We start from the raw sequence: 17440 nt of genomic DNA on the forward strand, positions 1-17440 counted from the left end.
AGCTATTGTCTGGGCAAGCATCAAGTGATTTTATCTTTGTTGAGTCACACCAAGAGAGACAAGCGTTTAGTCTCTCACACTGATGTAATCAGCATCAGTTTCTTTAAAGTTTCTTGCACAATGATATTTATGGACAGGTTAATACCTGATGATTTGTTGTAGTAAGGTGTCATTCCTAGCTATTATGTGAAAAGAATTATTTGAAGTTAAAATACAATACTGTGTCCCTTCACTGTGCAACTATTTGCACATTAACTTTATGTTCCCTTTTGCCAGTTCTTTTCATCACAGCAATCACATTTCACTTGGCTTTCAATGAGTGCCTGAGTTTTTGAACACTCACACTGTAGTTTTTGGTAACAAAATCAATGTTTCTCTGGGTGAGTTTCCTCTGTGCTTGACAGGCTCTTATGGACAGGAAATGTTAGCAGGATATTTTTATGCCTGTTAAATATTGTCTGTAAATAATATCACTTGCAATTTTATTCACCTCCATCTCATTAAAAATAGACTAAGCAAAGGGAGTGCAAAACAAAAAAGCTGTGGGGTTTGAGGTGCTTTGGTTTATTTGTTTTGTTCTTGTTGTTGTTTTCTTCTTGAAGCATTTTTTTGAGATAACAGATGATCAGTTTGACTTCCACACATACTGCATGAGAAAGATGACTCTTCGTGCCTATGTAGACCTTCTGAGATTAGAAGATGTGCTCAGGAAACATGCCTTCTACTTCAAGGCTGCCCGGTCAGCGATTGAAATCTACTTGAAGCTCCACGATAATCCTCTTACCAATGAAAGCAAAGAGCAAGAAGTTAATTCAGGTATCTAGACCATAATGGAGGCTTGTGTGTATATAACACATGTAAAAGCTTATTAGCCAAAGTTGTATGAGTTGTAATGTAAGTTTTAGAACTACATAGAATTACATAGAATAAACCAGGTTGGAAGAGACCTGCAAGATCATCGTGTCCAAGCCATCAACCAATCCAGCCCACCTAAACAACTAACCCATGGCACCAAGCACCCCAGCAAGTCTCCTCCTGAAAACCTCCAATGATGGTGACTCCACCACCTCCCTGGGCAGCCCATTCCAATGGGCAATCACTCTGTATAGAACTTCTTCCTAACCTCCAACCTAAACCTCCCCTGGTGCAGCCTGAGACTGTGTCCTCTTGTTCTGGTGCTGGCTGCCTGTCTACAACCTCCCTTCAGCAGTGTGCCCAGGTGGCCAAGAAGGCCAATGGCATCCTGGCCTGCATTAGGAATAGTGTGGCCAGCAGGAGCAGGGAAGTCATTGTGCCCCTGGACTCAGCACTGGTTAGGCCACACCTTGAGTCCTGTGTCCAGTTCTGGGCCCCTCAGTTTAAGAAGGACATTGAGACCCTTGAACGTGTCCAGAGAAGGGCAACAAGGCTGGGGAGAGGTATGGAGCAGAGCCCTGTGAGGAGAGGCTGAGGCAGCTGGGATTGTTTAGCCTGGAGAAGAGGAGGCTCAGGGGTGACCTCATTGCCCTCTACAACTGCCTGAAAGGAAGGGGTTGGTCTCTTCTCCCAGGCAGCCAGCACAAGAACAAGAGGACACAGTCTCAAGCTGCGCCAGGGGAGGTTTAGACTCAAGGGGAGGAGAAAGTTCTTCACCGAGAGAGTTGTTTGTCATTGGAATGTGCTGCCCAGGGAGGTGGTGGAGTCACCATCCCTGGAGGTGTTCAAGAGGGGACTGGACATGGCACTTGGTGCCATGGTCTAGTCATGATGTCTGTGTTGATAGGTTGGACTCGAGGTCTCTTCCAACCTTAGTTATACTGTGATACTGTGATACCAAGCACCCCATCAAGTCACCTCGTGAAAACCTCCAATGACGGCGCTCCACCACCTCCCTGGGCAGCCCATTCCAATGGGCAATCTCTCTGTATAGAACTTCTTCCTAACATCCAACCTAAACCTCCCCTGGTGCAGCCTGAGACTGTGTCCTCTTGTTCTGGTACTGGCTGTCTGGGAGAAGAGACCATCATCCGCCTGTCTACAACCTCCCTTCAGGTAGTTGTAGAGATCATCTTTTTAGTGAATGTTAGAGTAGAGGTCATAGATAACAGGCTACAGGTTTCTTAATTTCCTCTCTTACCCTGTTGTAAAATCAGTACATGAATGAACCTAGCTTACAGATGGGAGTAATTGGGGAGGACTGGCACTTCAGAATAGAACCATAGAATCAATAAGGTTGGAGAAGACCTCAGAGATCAAGCCCAACCTATCACCCAACACTTTATGACTAACTAAACCATGGCTTCAAGTGCCATTTCCAATCCCCTCTTGAACATTTCCAGGGAGGGTGACTCCACCACCTCCTTGGGCAGCACATCCCAATGGCCAGTCACTCTTTCTGTGAAGAACTTTCTCCTCACCTCAAGCCTAAGCTTCCCCTGGTGCAGCTTGAGACAGTGTCCTCCTGTTCTGTTGCTGGTTGCCTGAACATTAAGAAGAAAAGTCAAACTTTGTCCAGCCATTTATCAATTTAAACAAAAGATAAATGACCTTTAGAGATAACTTATGAAATGTTAGATTTTTGTAGGAAAACAGTCAAAATTGTAAGAACTTAATTTGGATCTAGCATATTTTAAGCTGGATGTTAGGAAGAAATTCTTCGTGGAGGGAGTGATTGGCCATTGGAATGTGCTGCCCTGGGAGGTGGTGGAGTCACCATCACTGGAGGTGTTTAGGAGGAGACTGGATGGGGTGCTTGGTGCCATGGTTTAGTTGATTAGATAGTGTTGGACACGATCTCAAAGGTCTCTTCCAGCCTGGCTTACTCTATTCATTTTATTACCCAGTAGCACTAGATAACACTGCATTAGAATGGATCATGTTTCACATCACTTCAGGACCAAGTGTGGCAGTTTGTTAATGCTGTTGGGCCAAACCATCACACCAAAGAATCCATGCTGAAGTGTGTATTAGCAAAATCAGCACATGTAGGAAAGAAAGGGGACACAGTCTCAAGCTGCACCAGGGGATGTTTAGGCTTGAGGTGAGGAGAAAGTTCTTCACTGAGAGAGTCATTCGTCATTGGAGTGTGCTGCCCAGGGAGGTGGTGGAGTCACCATCCCTGGAGGCGTTCAAGAGGGGATTGGACATGGCACTTGGTGCCATGGTCTAGTCATGAGGTCTGTGGTGACAGGCTGGACTCAATGATCTTTGAGGTCTCTTCCAGCCTTAGTGACACTGTGATAGGAAAGAATTTGGAACCAGTGCTAAATGGAAAGCAGACTTTCTTAGGAAACAGTGGCATCTGGTTTGGAAATCCAAGAGAGCAGTGACAAACAAGCTGTGATTTTGTTTGTATTTTGTTTTTCTTTTAAGATAAAGAGTTGTTGCTGTTCCTCCTGCAGAGCTGCAGCTACTGTCAAAACTTCAGTGGTTGTTGACTAAAGCGGGGGAAATGATTGCCTAGCTCTTTGCAAGGGGAAGAATATTTGATATGGGTGTGGGGGGAAACTAAACCAAAAATGCCACTTACTATTGCCAGTACAATCTTGCCTTTCATTCAGAGGTGTAGAATAAGTGTTTCCATATCTGCCTTTTATTAGTGAAGTACATGTTGAGGCACATTCCATGGAATAGGTCAACTTCTGTCTATTTTCTCTCCAGTTTGTATTAAGGCTGCTGTGTGACAGAGAATCTTGACAGCAGTTGTGTTATAGAAACTAAGGTGGGAAAGAGCTGAAGTTGTGTTGTTTCATTTGCCTGCTATGCCTTTAGGATTCAGAAGGCTTGTCTACAGGGCGAGACAATACTGCATGAATGGGGTGAAAAGAACACTTGATACTCCTTGCTTTCTTGTCTCAGAATGGCTGCTGCCCTTGGTGAAGAGGCCATGGTGCCATAGCTGCAAAACAGATGTGTTAGTCCCTCAGAAACCCATTCTTAGCACAAATCCTCTGATCAGTGAAAGAACTCAGCAAACTGAAGTCTCAAGCTGCACCAGGGGAAATTTAGGCTGGATCTTAGGAAGAAGTTCTTCACGGAAAGAGTGATTTGCCATTGAAATGGGATGCCCAGGGAGGTGGTAGAGTCACCATCACTGGAGGTGTTTAGGAAGAGACTGGATGGGGCACTTGGTGCCATAGTTTAGCTGATCAGGCGGTGTTGGATGATGGGTTGGACGCGATGATCTTGAAGGTCTCTTCCAACCTGGTTTATTCTATTCTAAATGCTCTTGTTAATCTTCAGTCACCTATTTATCTTCATCTGCAGAAAATCTGTCTGCCAAAGAACTGAAGAAAATGCTTAGCAAGCAAAGAAGAGCGCAGAAGAAAGCAAAACTTGAAGAGGAAAGAAAACATGCAGAAAGAGAGCGACAACAAAAGAATCAAAAGAAAAAGCGGGATGAAGAGGAGGAGGAAACTAGTGGACCCAGGGAAGAGCTAGTTCCTGAAAAACTGGAAAGGGTTAGCATGGTCTTTCATGATCAATTTGTGTGATAACCAATAAAAGCTTATAACATGAGTCCAGAGAAGGGCATCAAAGCTGGGCAGGGTTTTGGAGCACAAGCCCTATGAGGAGAGGCTGAGGGAGCTGGGGTTGCTTAGCCTGGAGAAGAGGAGACTCAGGGGACACATTATTGCTGTCTCCAACTCCCTGAAGGGAGGTTGTAGCCAGGTGGGGGTTGGTCTCTTCTCCCAGGCAACCAGCACCAGAACAGAAGGACACAGTCTCAAGCTGTGCCGGGGAGGTTCAGGCTGGAGATTAGGAGGAAGTTTTACAAAGAGAGAGTGATTGGGCATTGGAATGAGTTGCCCAGGGAGGTGGTGGAGTCACCATCCCTGGAGGTGTTTAGGAAGAGACTGGATGGGGTGCTTGGTGCCATGGTTTAGTTGATTAGATAATGTTGGATGATAGGTTGGACTTGATCTCAAAGGTCTTTTCCAACCTGGTTTGTTCTGTTCTACTCTGTTCTACTCTGTTCTACTCTGTTCTACTCTGTTCTACTCTGTTCTACTCTGTTCTACTCTGTTCTACTCTGTTCTACTCTGTTCTACTCTGTTCTACTCTGTTCTACTCTGTTCTACTCTGTTCTACTCTGTTCTACTCTGTTCTACTCTGTTCTACTCTGTTCTACTCTGTTCTACTCTGTTCTACTCTGTTCTACTCTGTTCTACTCTGTTCTACTCTGTTCTACTCTGTTCTACTCTGTTCTACTCTGTTCTACTCTGTTCTACTCTGTTCTACTCTGTTCTACTCTGTTCTACTCTGTTCTACTCTGTTCTACTCTGTTCTACTCTGTTCTACTCTGTTCTACTCTGTTCTACTCTGTTCTACTCTGTTCTACTCTGTTCTACTCTGTTCTACTCTGTTCTACTCTGTTCTACTCTGTTCTACTCTGTTCTACTCTGTTCTACTCTGTTCTACTCTGTTCTACTCTGTTCTACTCTGTTCTACTCTGTTCTACTCTGTTCTACTCTGTTCTACAGTTACTTGAAAAAAAAAAGTCACAGCACAAAAAGATCTCTTTCCCTGAAAGAACAGTTTTATAAACAGACCTCTCTACACTTAAGACAAGTACTGTTTCCCTCTAAATTCAAACTCTGTTAATGTTGTTACTTTCTATGAATTTTTGGGTTGTTTGGGTCATCCTTCATGTAAAAAAGTACTGAACAAAAATGTGTTTCTTGCCGAAGAGCTCTGGTTTTCATGCAGTGAATAGATAAAAACTAACAGAAATGTGATTGCTCTTCACTAAATCTGAAGATGAACCATTGTTTCTCTTAAGCATCAAGAACTAACTCCTTTATCAGCAACAGAAAGCCTAAACTTCTGAAGGTACTAATATGGTGATAGCACAACACTACAGGAGCCAGGGAGCAGCATAGTTTTCCACTGTTCCAAAATGGGGTAGTGGCTGATCTGCTCAGCCGCCTGGATCCCCACAAGTCCATGGGACCAGATGGGATCCATCCTAGGGTGCTGAGAGAGCTGTCAGAGGAGCTGGCCAAGCCGCTCTCCATCGTTTTTCAGACAGGCAGAGGTTGGTCTCTTCTCCCAGGCAGCCAGCACCAGAACAAGAGGACACAGTCTCAGGCTGCGCCAGGGGAGGTTCAGGCTGGAGGTCAGGAGGAAGTTTTACACAGAGAGAGTGATTGCCCATTGGAATGGGCTGCCCGGGGAGGTGGTGGAGTCGCCGTCACTGGAGGTGTTCAGGAGGAGACTTGACAGGGTGCTTGGTGCCATGGTTTAGTTGATTAGGTGGTGTTGGATGATAGGTTGGATGCGATGATCTTGAAGGTCTCTTCCAACCTGGTCTGGTCTGGTCTATTCTATTCTATTCTACAGATACAGAGGACATGGCACAAGCAGTGCCAGAGGTAGCAATGATGTTGTCAACACAAAATCATGGATAAATACTTTTTACCCAGCACAAGAGGACACAGTCTCAAGCTGTGCCAGGGGAGGTTTAGGCTGGATGTTAGGGAGAAACTCTTCACAGAAAGAGTGGCCATTGGAATGTGCTGCCCAGGGAGGTGGTGGAGTCACTGTCCATGGAGGCATTCAGGAGGGGATTGGATGTGGCACTTGGTGCCATGGTTTAGTCATGAGGTCTGTGGCGACAGGTTGGACTTGACAATCTTTGAGGTCTCTTCCAACCTTGGTGATTCTGTGATAGCAGCAGCATCTGTTCTGTGTTGCCACAGTTCAAGCAGCAGGCATTTCTGTTTCATTGAGCAATTTGGATGGGAAAAATAAAACTCCTTTTAAATTCTCTGTAGCCATTGATGTCACCATCACTGGAGGTGTTTAGGAAGAGACTGGATGGGGTGCTTGGTGCCATGGTTTAGTTGATTAGATGGTGTTGGGTGATAGGTTAGATGCAATGATCTCAAAGGTCTCTTCCAACCTATTCTATTCTATTCTATTCTATTCTATTCTGTTGGGTGATAGGTTGGACTCTATGATCTCAAAAGTCTTTTCCAACCTGGTTAATTCTATTCTATTCTAATCTTGCTGCTCAAATGAAAATACTCATCTGCTTCAGTACACCTTTGGGCACTGATTTATATTTAAATGTCCTGAACCAGCAAAAAAATTCGTGGTGGTTTCATTTGACATTGATTTTAAGCTTTAATTTTCACTGTGATTTTATTAACACAGGTAGAGAATCCATTAGAAGAAGCCATTAAGTTCCTTACGCCGCTGAAGAATCTTATTGGAGATGAAATAGAAACACATTTGTTAGCATTTGAAATATACTTTAGGAAAGGTAAAGTACTGCATCTTTTTTGTTCTTCACACAGTTTTACCCTTTGACTGCAGCCTGTGTTGTTTGAGTGTGGTCTCAAATCATTTGCGCTGTATGCATAGGGGAAATAGCACTTTTGTTTAAGTATCCCTAAACCAAGAGCAAATTAAGTTGTAGTATATACTAATGAATGCTGTAGGAAGGTATTTGTAGTATGATCTTCATGTAATGGAAAACCCAAACCCAATGGCATCCTGGCCTGTACTAAGAATAGTATGGCCAGAAGGAGCAGGGAGGTTGTTGTACCCCTGTACTCAGCACTGGTTAGGCCACACCTTGAGTCCTGTGTCCAGTTCTGGGCCCCTTAGTTTAAGAAGGACATTGAGACACTTGAACGTGTCCAGAGAAGGGCAACGAGGCTGGGGAGAGGTCTGGAACACAAGCCCTATGAGGAGAGGCTGGGGGAGCTGGGATTGTTTAGCCTGGAGAAGAGGAGGCTCAGGGGTGACCTCATTGCTCTCTCCAACTACCTGAAGGGAGGTTGTAGCCTGGAGGGAGTTGTTCTCTTCTCTCAGGCATCAGCACCAGAACGAGAGGACACAGTCTCAAGATGCACCAGGGGAAGTTTAGGCTCGAGGTGAGGAGAAAATTCTTCACTGAGAGAGTTGTTTGCCATTGGAATGCACTGCCCAGGGAGGCTTGAGTCACCATCCCTGGAGGTGTTCAAGAGGAGATTGGATGTGGCACTTGGTGCCATGGTCTAGTCATGAGGTCTGTGGCGGCAGGTTGGACTTGGTGATCTTTGAGGTCTCTTCCAACCTTGGTGATTCTGTGATAGTAGCATCATCTGTTTAGTGTTGCCACAGCTCAAGCAGCAGGCATTTCTGTTTCATTGAGCAATTTGGATGGGAAAAATAAAGCTCCTTTTAAATTCTCTGTAGCCATTGATGTTTGTAATGTTCCTACTGGATTTACTAAAGAAAACAGTAGCTGATATCAAGAGGGAAAAAAAAGTTCTGTGATCTTAATCTTGGTATGTTTTTGTTTTTTCTCCTTCCCACAGGAAAGTTTCTGTTAATGTTACAGTCTGTCAAGAGGGCATTTGCTATCAACAGTAATAACCCGTGGCTACATGAATGCTTGATTAAGTTCTCGAAAGCTGGTATGTGTGTAGGAGCTCTGAGTGTATGTATAAAGATACAGGAGTCTTTATATTGTGCAGGGACAAAACTGCAGAGGGACCTCGACAGGCTGGACAGATGGGCAGAGTCCAAGGGCAGGAGATTGAACACATCCAAGTGCCAGGTTCTGCACATCGGCCACAGCAACCCCAGGCAGTGCTACAGGCTGGGGTCAGAGTGGCTGGAGAGCAGCCAGGCAGAGAGGGACCTGGGGGTACTGGTTGATGGTAGGCTGAACATGAGCCTGCAGTGTGCCCAGGCACCCAAGAGGGCCGATAGCATCCTGGCCTGCAGCAGGAAGAGTGTGGCCAGCAGGAGCAGGGAGGTCATTCTGCCCCTGTACACTGCACTGGTTAGGCCACACCTCGAGTCCTGTGTCCAGTTGTGGGCCCCTCAGTTTAGGAAGGAGGTTGACTTGCTGGAAGGTGTCCAGAGAAGGGCAACAAAGCTGGGGAGGGGTTTGGAACACAAGCCCTATGAGGAGAGGCTGAGGGAGCTGGGGTTGTTTAGCCTGGAGAAGAGGAGACTCAGGGGTGACCTTCTTGCTCTCTACAACTACCTGAAGGGAGGTTGTAGACAGGCAGAGGTTGGTCTCTTCTCCCAGGCAACCAGTACCAGAACAAGAGGACACAGTCTCAGGCTGTGCCAGGGGAGGTTTAGGCTGGATGTTAGGAAGAAGTTCTGCAGAGAGAGAGTGATTTGCCATTGGAATGGGCTGCCTGGGGAGGTGGTGGAGTCACCATCATTGGAGGTGTTTAGGAGGAGACTTGATGGGGTGCTTGGTGCCATGGGTTAGTTGTTTAGGTGGGTTGGATTGGTTGATGGGTTGGATGCAATGATCTTGAAGGTCTCTTCCAACCTGGTTTGGTTTATTCTAAGTTTTATTCTTATTCTAACTGCATGTTTTTGTAATGCAGAAATAACCTTGAGATACAAACTGACTTGAAGACACAGGTTGTGCTATGCACAGTACTGTGTATATGTTATGTTATACTCCTCCTTCTGTTAATCCACCAGGTGGACCAAATAACTCTCTTTGGCTGGATTTCCCAGAGAAGTAGGTCTTCCCAAGACCTTTGACCTTCTTAAGTTTTAAGAAAATAAGTGGCAGACATGGGAGGACGATTCTGACTGAAGCCCAGTGTGCCTTGTGAACTTGTAGCAGAAAGTTTACATGGCAGTGCCCTTTATGAATGCTTCATCTATGAATGCATTGCTAATGCTTGTGTTGGTCTGTTTCAAACTGCAGTTTTTCTTTCTCTGTGGCCAGCTATTAAAAATGGAAATGTATTTAGTGATCTCTTTTAGTAGTTCCATGTGGTTTTCTACAGCTGTGTTAAATGGGGTTTCCCTTGTTTCTCTCCCTCTTCTCTTCCACCTTCTAGTATCTGACCACAGTAACCTCCCAGACATTGTCAGCAAGGTCCTGACTCAAGAAATGCAGAAAATCTTTGTTAATAAGAACTTGGAAAGTTTTAATGAAGAATTTCTCAAACACAATGCTACCTCCATTCAGCACCAGCTATCAGGTTTGTTTGCACTCTTCAGTGCTTTTGAAAAGGGAGGAGTTTATTCAAATCCAGACTCTTTATCTGCAAGCCATAATTCATGCACAAAGTCCCCTGAGTCAGAAATGTACATGTTCAGGTGAAGGTTTTTCCTGCCTTATTTTACCACAGTGACTTCTCTTATTAGATGCATAAAGTACTGCTTCTTGGCTCCAAAACTTGTGATCAAACCTACAGATACTCAAGTAAGGAAGCAGTGACATCCCTCCTGTTGCAGCTTTCTAATCTGAAAAGATGGGAAAAGTACAATAAACCCCCACAAAAACAGACTCCAAATCTATCCAGCAGTTCTTTTCTCTCTTATCAGCTGGAATGTCTCTGTTCCTACACACAGCTTTGTGTTGACTTGCTGGAGTGTGTCCAGAGAAGGGCAACAAAGTTGGTGAGGGGTTTAGAACACAAGCCCTATGAGGAGAGGCTGAGGGAGCTGGGGCTGCTTAGCCTGGAGAAGAGGAGGCTCAGGGGAGACCTTCTTGCTCTCTACAACTACCTGAAGGGTGGTTGTAGCCAGGAGGGGGTTGGTCTCTTCTCCCAGGCAACCAGCACCAGAACAAGAGGACAGAGTCTCAAGCTGCACCAGGGGAGGTTTAAGCTGGATGTTAGGAAGAAGTCCTTCCTAGAAAGAGTGATTTGCCATTGGAATGTGCTGCCCAGAGAGGTGGTGGAGTCACCATCCCTGGAGGGGTTCAAGAGAGCATTGAACGTGGCACTTGGTGCCATGGTCTAGTCATGAGGTCTGTGGTGACAGGTTGGACTCGATCTTTGAGGTCTTTCCAACCTTGGTGATGCTGTGATACTGTGAAGGAGTGTTTTTACCTTAATGTTGTGATCTTTCTTCCAATAAGGTGCAAAAATGATGTATTTCCTGGACAAGTCAAGACAAGAAAAGGCAATTGCTGTTGCTACTAGATTGGATAAAAACATGAGAGACAAGAATGTGAAGGTAAATAGTGTATTTTGAAGAGAAAATACTGTATGGGTTCTTAAGCAATGCAGATTGAACTGCAGGACAATATGCATGCTTCACATACATCATGATAAATGAGGAGTATTTGAAAGAGCAGCATTCATTTTTTCCACCCAAGTAACTGTAACATATCTGAATACCACAAAGAGTCTGCATTTGCTCAGATGAGTGTTGTTGATCAGTTCCTCTCTGTAGTAATAAATCAGTTGTGATCTGCTGGAGGGTAGAGAGGCTCTGCAGAGGGAACTCAACAGGCTGGACAGATGGGCAGAGTCCAAGGGCATGAGATTGAACACATCCAAGTGCCAGGTTCTGCACATTGGCCACAACAACCCCAGGCAGTGCTACAGGCTGGGGTCAGAGTGGCTGGAGAGCAGCCAGGCAGAGAGGGACCTGGGGGTACTGGTCAACGGTAGGCTGAACATGAGCCTGCAGTGTGCCCAGGCAGCCAAGAGGGCCAATGGCATCCTGGCCTGCATCAGGAAGAGTGTGGCCAGCAGGAGCAGGGAGGTCATTCTGCCTCTGTACACTGCACTGGTTAGGCCACACCTCGAGTCCTGTGTCCAGTTCTGGGCCCCTCAGTTTAGGAAGGAGGTTGACTTGCTGGAGCATGTCCAGAGAAGGGCAACAAAGCTGGGGAGGGGTTTGGAACACAAGCCCTGTGAGGAGAGGCTGAGGGAGCTGGGGTTGCTTAGCCTGGAGAAGAGGAGATTCAGGGGTGATCTCATTGCTCTCTACAGCTACCTGAAGGGAGGTTGTTAGACAGGTGGGGGTTGGTCTCTTCTCCCAGGCAACCAGCACTAGCGCAGGAGGACACAGTCCCAAGCTGCGCCAGGGGAGGTTCAGGTTGGATGTTATGAAGAAGTTCTATACAGAGAGAGTGATTGCCCATTGGAATGGGTTCCCTGGGAGGTGGTGGAGTCACCATCATTGGAGGTGTTCAGGAGGAGACTTGATGGGGAGCTTGCTGCCATGGGTTAGTTGTTTAGGTGGGTTGGATTGGTTGATAGGTTGGACGCGATGATCTTGAAGGTCTTTTCCAACCTGGTTTATTCTATGTGTCAATTCCATGTATCTTCTGTGTACCTGTAACATATCTGAATACCACAAAGAGTCTGCATTTGCTCAGATGAGTGTTGTTGATCAGTTCATCTCTGTGGTAATAAATCAGTTGTAAATCACACTGACTAATTTTCCTGTTTGTCTCTTTCTCCAGACCCTCACCAAGGTTTTCGAAGCGCTGCTTGATGGCAGTTTCGGAAGCTGCCACACTCAGTGTGAAGAATACCAAGCAGCCTGTCACAAACTGTTTCCTTTTACATCTGCCTTTATGCCTGCCACCAATGAGGACGACAGCAGCATTGCATCTGTCAACCATACAGCCCTGAACCATGATTTCCTGGCCAATGAAATCTGAAGCAGGGTGTGCAAGCCCCTCTGTGTGTGTGTGTGTGTGTGTATACCTACATGCACACCAAACTCTGACTCTCATTACGTGCTGGCTGGATACAGATCAGGGTTCCTTTTCCAGGTTGTATTTTAGTATCTTTAACAGGTATAAAAAACAAATTATTTGGATAGTTCTATGAAATGGAGGAGGATGCTATTAGTTATTTTTTTTTCTCCCCCCCCCCAACAGAAAAAAACTGCCAATATTTATGTGAACATTATCCTTACTCAGCATTTTCCTGTTTATACTTGTACAGTTTTAAGTCTTTTATTAATACATCAGCCCCCACCCCCCCCCTCCAAAACCTACAGGGTTTACAGACTGCTTTGCCATGTCTCATTACATATGCAGGTAAATGTGATCATATCTTGTTAATTGTTGTTGGAGAGCTGTTTTAGGAGGTTAAGGCTGAACTGCTGCTTGGATTGCCCTCCCCTGTTCTTTATGGTTGGTTTTTTTTCCCTGGGTGTTTTGGTTTGGGTTTTGTTGGTTGGTTGTTTTTTCCCCTTCCTTAGTTTTGTTTTTCTCTTTGGTCACTTTTGGTTTCTTTTGCAGCACAGTGACACTTGGAAGCATAGAGGGTTTGCATGGTTTTTGTCAGAGGTGTGTGTCTTACATGGAACCAGGGGGTGATGGATATGAAGATTAGTTTTATGTTTAACAACAACCCAGGGAAATAAACCACCACAACAAACCAAAACCCAACCAACCAACCCTATAAAAAAAGAGGCTTTTGGAAAACTGATCTACCTTGTGTTCCATAGCTGTTGTTTCCTGAAGCTCATGGTCAGTTTGACGTTCTCTTTGAGTGTCCTGAAGCAATTCCCTGTGAAAACAATAGGAATTTTATACTGCTGTCTGTCTGGCTTGTTCCATCTTCCCCTTCCTCCTCTTTCCTTCTGGTTTTTCCCCCATCTCTTGACACTGAAGTTGAACCAGCTGCTCCAATTCTGGGCCAATGCAGAAGGTACAGCGCTGGGGAATACAGTTCTTCTCTACATGCTGAAACAAAATGATTGGTAAGTTCACTGTGTTGCCTCCATTACAAGTCTCAGTTGTCCACTTAAGGTCAATACTCCAGTGCTTCTCATGCCTAAATACTATTGCTTCAGGTGCTGCAAAGCAAGGAGTCTTTGAGGGGTAGGTTTCACCCTTAAGGGAGCACAAAGAGTCTGACTACACATCACAACCAACCTTTTTCTTACTTTTGTCTTCTGGTGCATTAACTCTGAAATACCCAAGGCATCAAAATGGAAGCCTGACTCTAATATACCTATTTAAAGTATAGTATTGCTGGACAGGAATGGCTACATATGACAGCTTTACACTCTATAAGAACTACTATCCAAAACATAACTCTACTGTGGCTTGTACAGAAAAAAAGTCCATTTTCTGGAACTGCAAATGGAATCAGTCAGTCTCAAGTTTGTTTTTATTTCACTGCAATGTAAATATTTACAGTAAGATTAACTAGCCCCTCCAAGGCAAATGTAAGCTCATGAGGGAGGGGATTTTATTAAGGCAAATAAACTGTTCTAATGAAAATTCTCCTTTGTGTGTCATCTGTTTGGATTCCAAATTGTTGAGTGGAAAACTCACTGTAAAATATTGCCAACATATGGTATGCTGTAATAAATTATTTTGTACACACTTGCTTTTGGTTTGGAGTTCTTTGTCTGTTTGTGGACCTCAAACCTCAACCCAGCACGCTCCTCGGTGGTTTCCCACTCAGTTGCATCATTCTGGGCCCCTCAGTTGAGGAAGGATGTTGGCTTGCTGGAGCGTGTCCAGAGAAGGGCAACAAAGATGGTAAGGGGTTTGGAACACAAGCCCTGTGAGGAGAGACTGGGGGAGCTGGGGTTGCTTAGCCTGGAGAGAAGGAGACTCAGGGGTGACCTTCTTGCTCTCTACAGCTACCAGAAGGGAGGTTGTGGACAGGCAGAGGTTGGTCTCTTCTCCCAGGCAACCAGCACCAGAACAAGAAGACACAGTCTCAGTCTGCACCAGGGGAGGTTTAGGCTGGAGGTTAGGAAGAAGTTCTACACACAGAGAGTGATTGGCCATTGGAATGTTCTGCTCAGGGAGGTGGGGGAGTCACCATCTCTGGAGGTGTTCAGGACGAGACTTGCTGGGGTGCTTGGTGCCATGGTTCAGTTGATTAGGTGGTGTTGGATAATAGGTTGGACATGATGATCACAGTATCACCAAGGTTGGAAGAGACCTCGAGGATCCAACCTATCAACACAGACCCCATGACTAGACCATGGCACCAAGTGCCACGTCCAATCCCCTCTTGAACGCCTCCAGGGATGGTGACTCCACCACCTCCCTGGGCAGCCCATTCCAATGACGAATGACTCGCTCAGTGAAGAACTTTCTCCTCACCTCCAGTCTAAACCTCCCCTGGCACAGCTTGAGACTGTGTCTTCTTGTTCTGGTGCTGGTTGCTTAACAGAAGAGACCAACCCCTTCCTGGCTACAACCACCTTTCAGGTAGTTGTAGAGGGCAATGAGGTCACCCCTGAGCCTCCTCTTCTCCAGGCTAAACAATCCCAGCTCCCTCAGCCTCTCCTCACAGGGCTTGTGCTCAAGGCCTCAATCTTGAAGGTCTCTTCCAACCTGGTTTCTTCTATTCTATTCTCTGGTTTAACATGGACCCTCTAAGTAGCTAGTGAGGAAAAAAGCCCTGCTGCTTAGCACATTGAGAGGTGTATCTCTCTATGTAGTAACATAGTACCCTGAGAAATATGGGAAGGGGTCTTTTATGTACTCACTGTGTGCCATGTGCTGTGCAGCAACTTGCTCAAATGCCTCAAGCAGGGTGAGGTTGTTTACCATAATGGGACTGTTGGCTCAGCATTATCCTAGGTGTTCAGGAGGAGACTTGACAGGGTGCTTGGTTGCATGGTTTAGTTGATCAGGTGGTGTTGGATGATAGGTTGGACACGATGATCTTGAAGGTCTCTTCCAACCTGGTTTATGCTATTCTATTCTATTCTAGAAGAGAACTTTAGCAGCCCACAGAAAGTGAAGCCTTGAAAGGGCAGTGGTGGTCTGCTGCCTTTTATAGTGATGACACTTGCATGGCTAGAGCCTTACTAATCCCAGACTTCCAGGAGGTGACTGTGGGACTTTGAGACTGCTAATCCTGTTCCTCTGGTATCTGCTTAATATGACATTTCAAATCAGACTTCGGCATGCTTTGGGGTGTCTTTTCAGCAGTTTATTCCTTGAGAAAGAGGAGTAGCTTTGATTGCTAGACTGAGAATTGGAGGAATTCTTTTGATGTGAGAGTTCCAAAAATATAAAAGCTGAGGTTGCTGTCACTCAAGTGTGGGGTTTGGTTTTCCCCTGGAACTGCTGGAGGCATAACCTGCTCTCTTGTCTTCGGGGCTGTTGTCACAAGTGTTAACTGCCTGCAGTAATGCTGCTTCACCGTCCCACAGACCATTGCAAAGAACAAGAAGGGTAGTAGGGAATGGATAGCAAAAATAATGGGAGAAAAACGGATGTCAGGGAAAGGCTTTTCCCCAAACTCCTCTAGGAAGGTGTGGTGTCTTTTCAGTAACTTAATTGGAAAAGGCATCAAGCTGAACAGGCTTATTATAGCCTGGAGAAGAGGAGGCTCAGGGGAGACCTTACTCCTCTCTACAACTACCTGAAGGGAGTTTGTAGCCAGGTGGGGATTGGTCTCTTCTCCCAGGCAGCCATTCATTTAGAATAAACCAAACCAGGTTAAAGAGACCTTCAAGATCATCACGTCCAACCTATCAACCAATCCAACCCACCTAAACTACTAACCCATGGCACCAAGCACCCCATCAAGTCTCCTCCTGAACACCTCCAATGATGGTGACTCTACCACCTCCCCGGGCAGCCCATTCCAATGGGCAATCACTCTCTCTGTATAGAACTTCTTCCTAATATCCAACCTAAACCTCCCCTGGTGCAGCCTCAGACTGTGTCCTCTTGTTCTGGTGCTGGCTGCCTGGGAGAAGAGACCAACATCCGCTTGTCTACAGCCTCCTTTCAGGTAGTTGTAGAGAGCAAGAAGGTCTCCCCTGAGTCTCCTCCAGGCTAAGCAACCCCAGCTCCCTCAGCCTCTCCTCATATGGCTTGTGTTCCAAACCCCTCCCCAGCTTTGTTGCCCTTCCCTGGACACCTTCCAGCAACTCAACATCTTTCCTAAACTGAGGGGCCCAGAACTGGACACAGGACTCAAGGTGTGGCCTAGCCAGTTCTGAGTCCAGGGACACAATGACTTCCCTGCTTCTGCTGGCCACACTGTTCCTACTACAGCCCAGGATGTATGTGTGCCACGTGGGCACACTGCTGGCTCATGTTCAGTCTACTATCAACCAGTACCCCCAGGTCCCTTTCTGCCTGGCCGCTCTCCAGCCCCTCTGACCCCAGCCTGTAGCACTGCATGGGGTTGTTGTGACCAATAATGAGTCCCTCACGTAGGAAGGGGTCAAGCATTGAGTGTGACAAACAAGATCCAAGTGCAATGCGTGGATATCCGAACGCACTTGCCGCTTACTATTTCACAGCCACATTGGCATTTGCTGTTTCCCAGCCCGAGCAGCAGGGGTCGAAGGTGGTCGGTTCATAGATATTCCACTAGAGGGAAGCCGTGCACCCAGAATGTTTTCTTAGGAAGGAAGGGCTGCGGTCGTGTTTATGTTCAGGTGTTTCCTGGTTTTGTGCTAAGAAGATAGGAAAACGCCTGTCTCCTTTTTTTCCCCCCTTTCAGGCCGTGGAGGGAGGCCATCGATGGTTTTTATGCCCCGTCCCTGGAGGTGTTTAAGCGCAGGCTGGACGAGGCTCTGGCCAGCCTGATCTAGTGTGGGGTGTCCCTGCCCATGGCAGGGGGGTTGGAAGTAGATGATCCTTGTGGTCCCTTCCAACCCTGAATGATACTATGATACTATGATAATTAGACTTGGGTGTAACCCAGCTGTCCACAGGCATCGATTTGGGGGTGTGAAGTTGAGGGCATTGTTGCCTGGGCTTATTTCCTACTAGCTGAGAACAGAGACAGCAGAAATG

General features: G+C 46.1%; 1 protein-coding gene across 4 annotated transcripts in view; it reads left to right on the forward strand.

Annotated features, from left to right (window-relative positions):
* NAA16 (N-alpha-acetyltransferase 16, NatA auxiliary subunit) overlaps nt 1-14044 on the forward strand; it is a 109417-nt gene extending 95373 nt beyond the window's left edge. For 3 of the 4 annotated variants that reach the window (XM_068166508.1, XM_068166507.1, XM_068166506.1), the window contains 7 exons: nt 603-816; nt 4246-4439; nt 7138-7246; nt 8289-8387; nt 9792-9935; nt 10820-10917; nt 12158-14044. In XM_068166508.1, coding sequence (XP_068022609.1) covers nt 603-816; nt 4246-4439; nt 7138-7246; nt 8289-8387; nt 9792-9935; nt 10820-10917; nt 12158-12358 — 1059 coding nt within the window. In that variant the 3' untranslated portion in view covers nt 12359-14044. Of the gene's footprint in view, nt 1-602; nt 817-4245; nt 4440-7137; nt 7247-8288; nt 8388-9791; nt 9936-10819; nt 10918-12157 lie in introns of those variants that run through there. The other variant, XM_068166509.1, reaches the window with a different exon arrangement.
* The last annotated feature ends 3396 nt before the right edge of the window (nt 14045-17440 follow it).

The sequence above is a fragment of the Melanerpes formicivorus genome, unplaced genomic scaffold (genome assembly GCF_026170545.1).
Source record: "Melanerpes formicivorus ecotype bairdi unplaced genomic scaffold, bMelFor1.0.p_v2 SCAF_101, whole genome shotgun sequence".
NCBI classification, from domain to species: domain Eukaryota; kingdom Metazoa; phylum Chordata; class Aves; order Piciformes; family Picidae; genus Melanerpes; species Melanerpes formicivorus.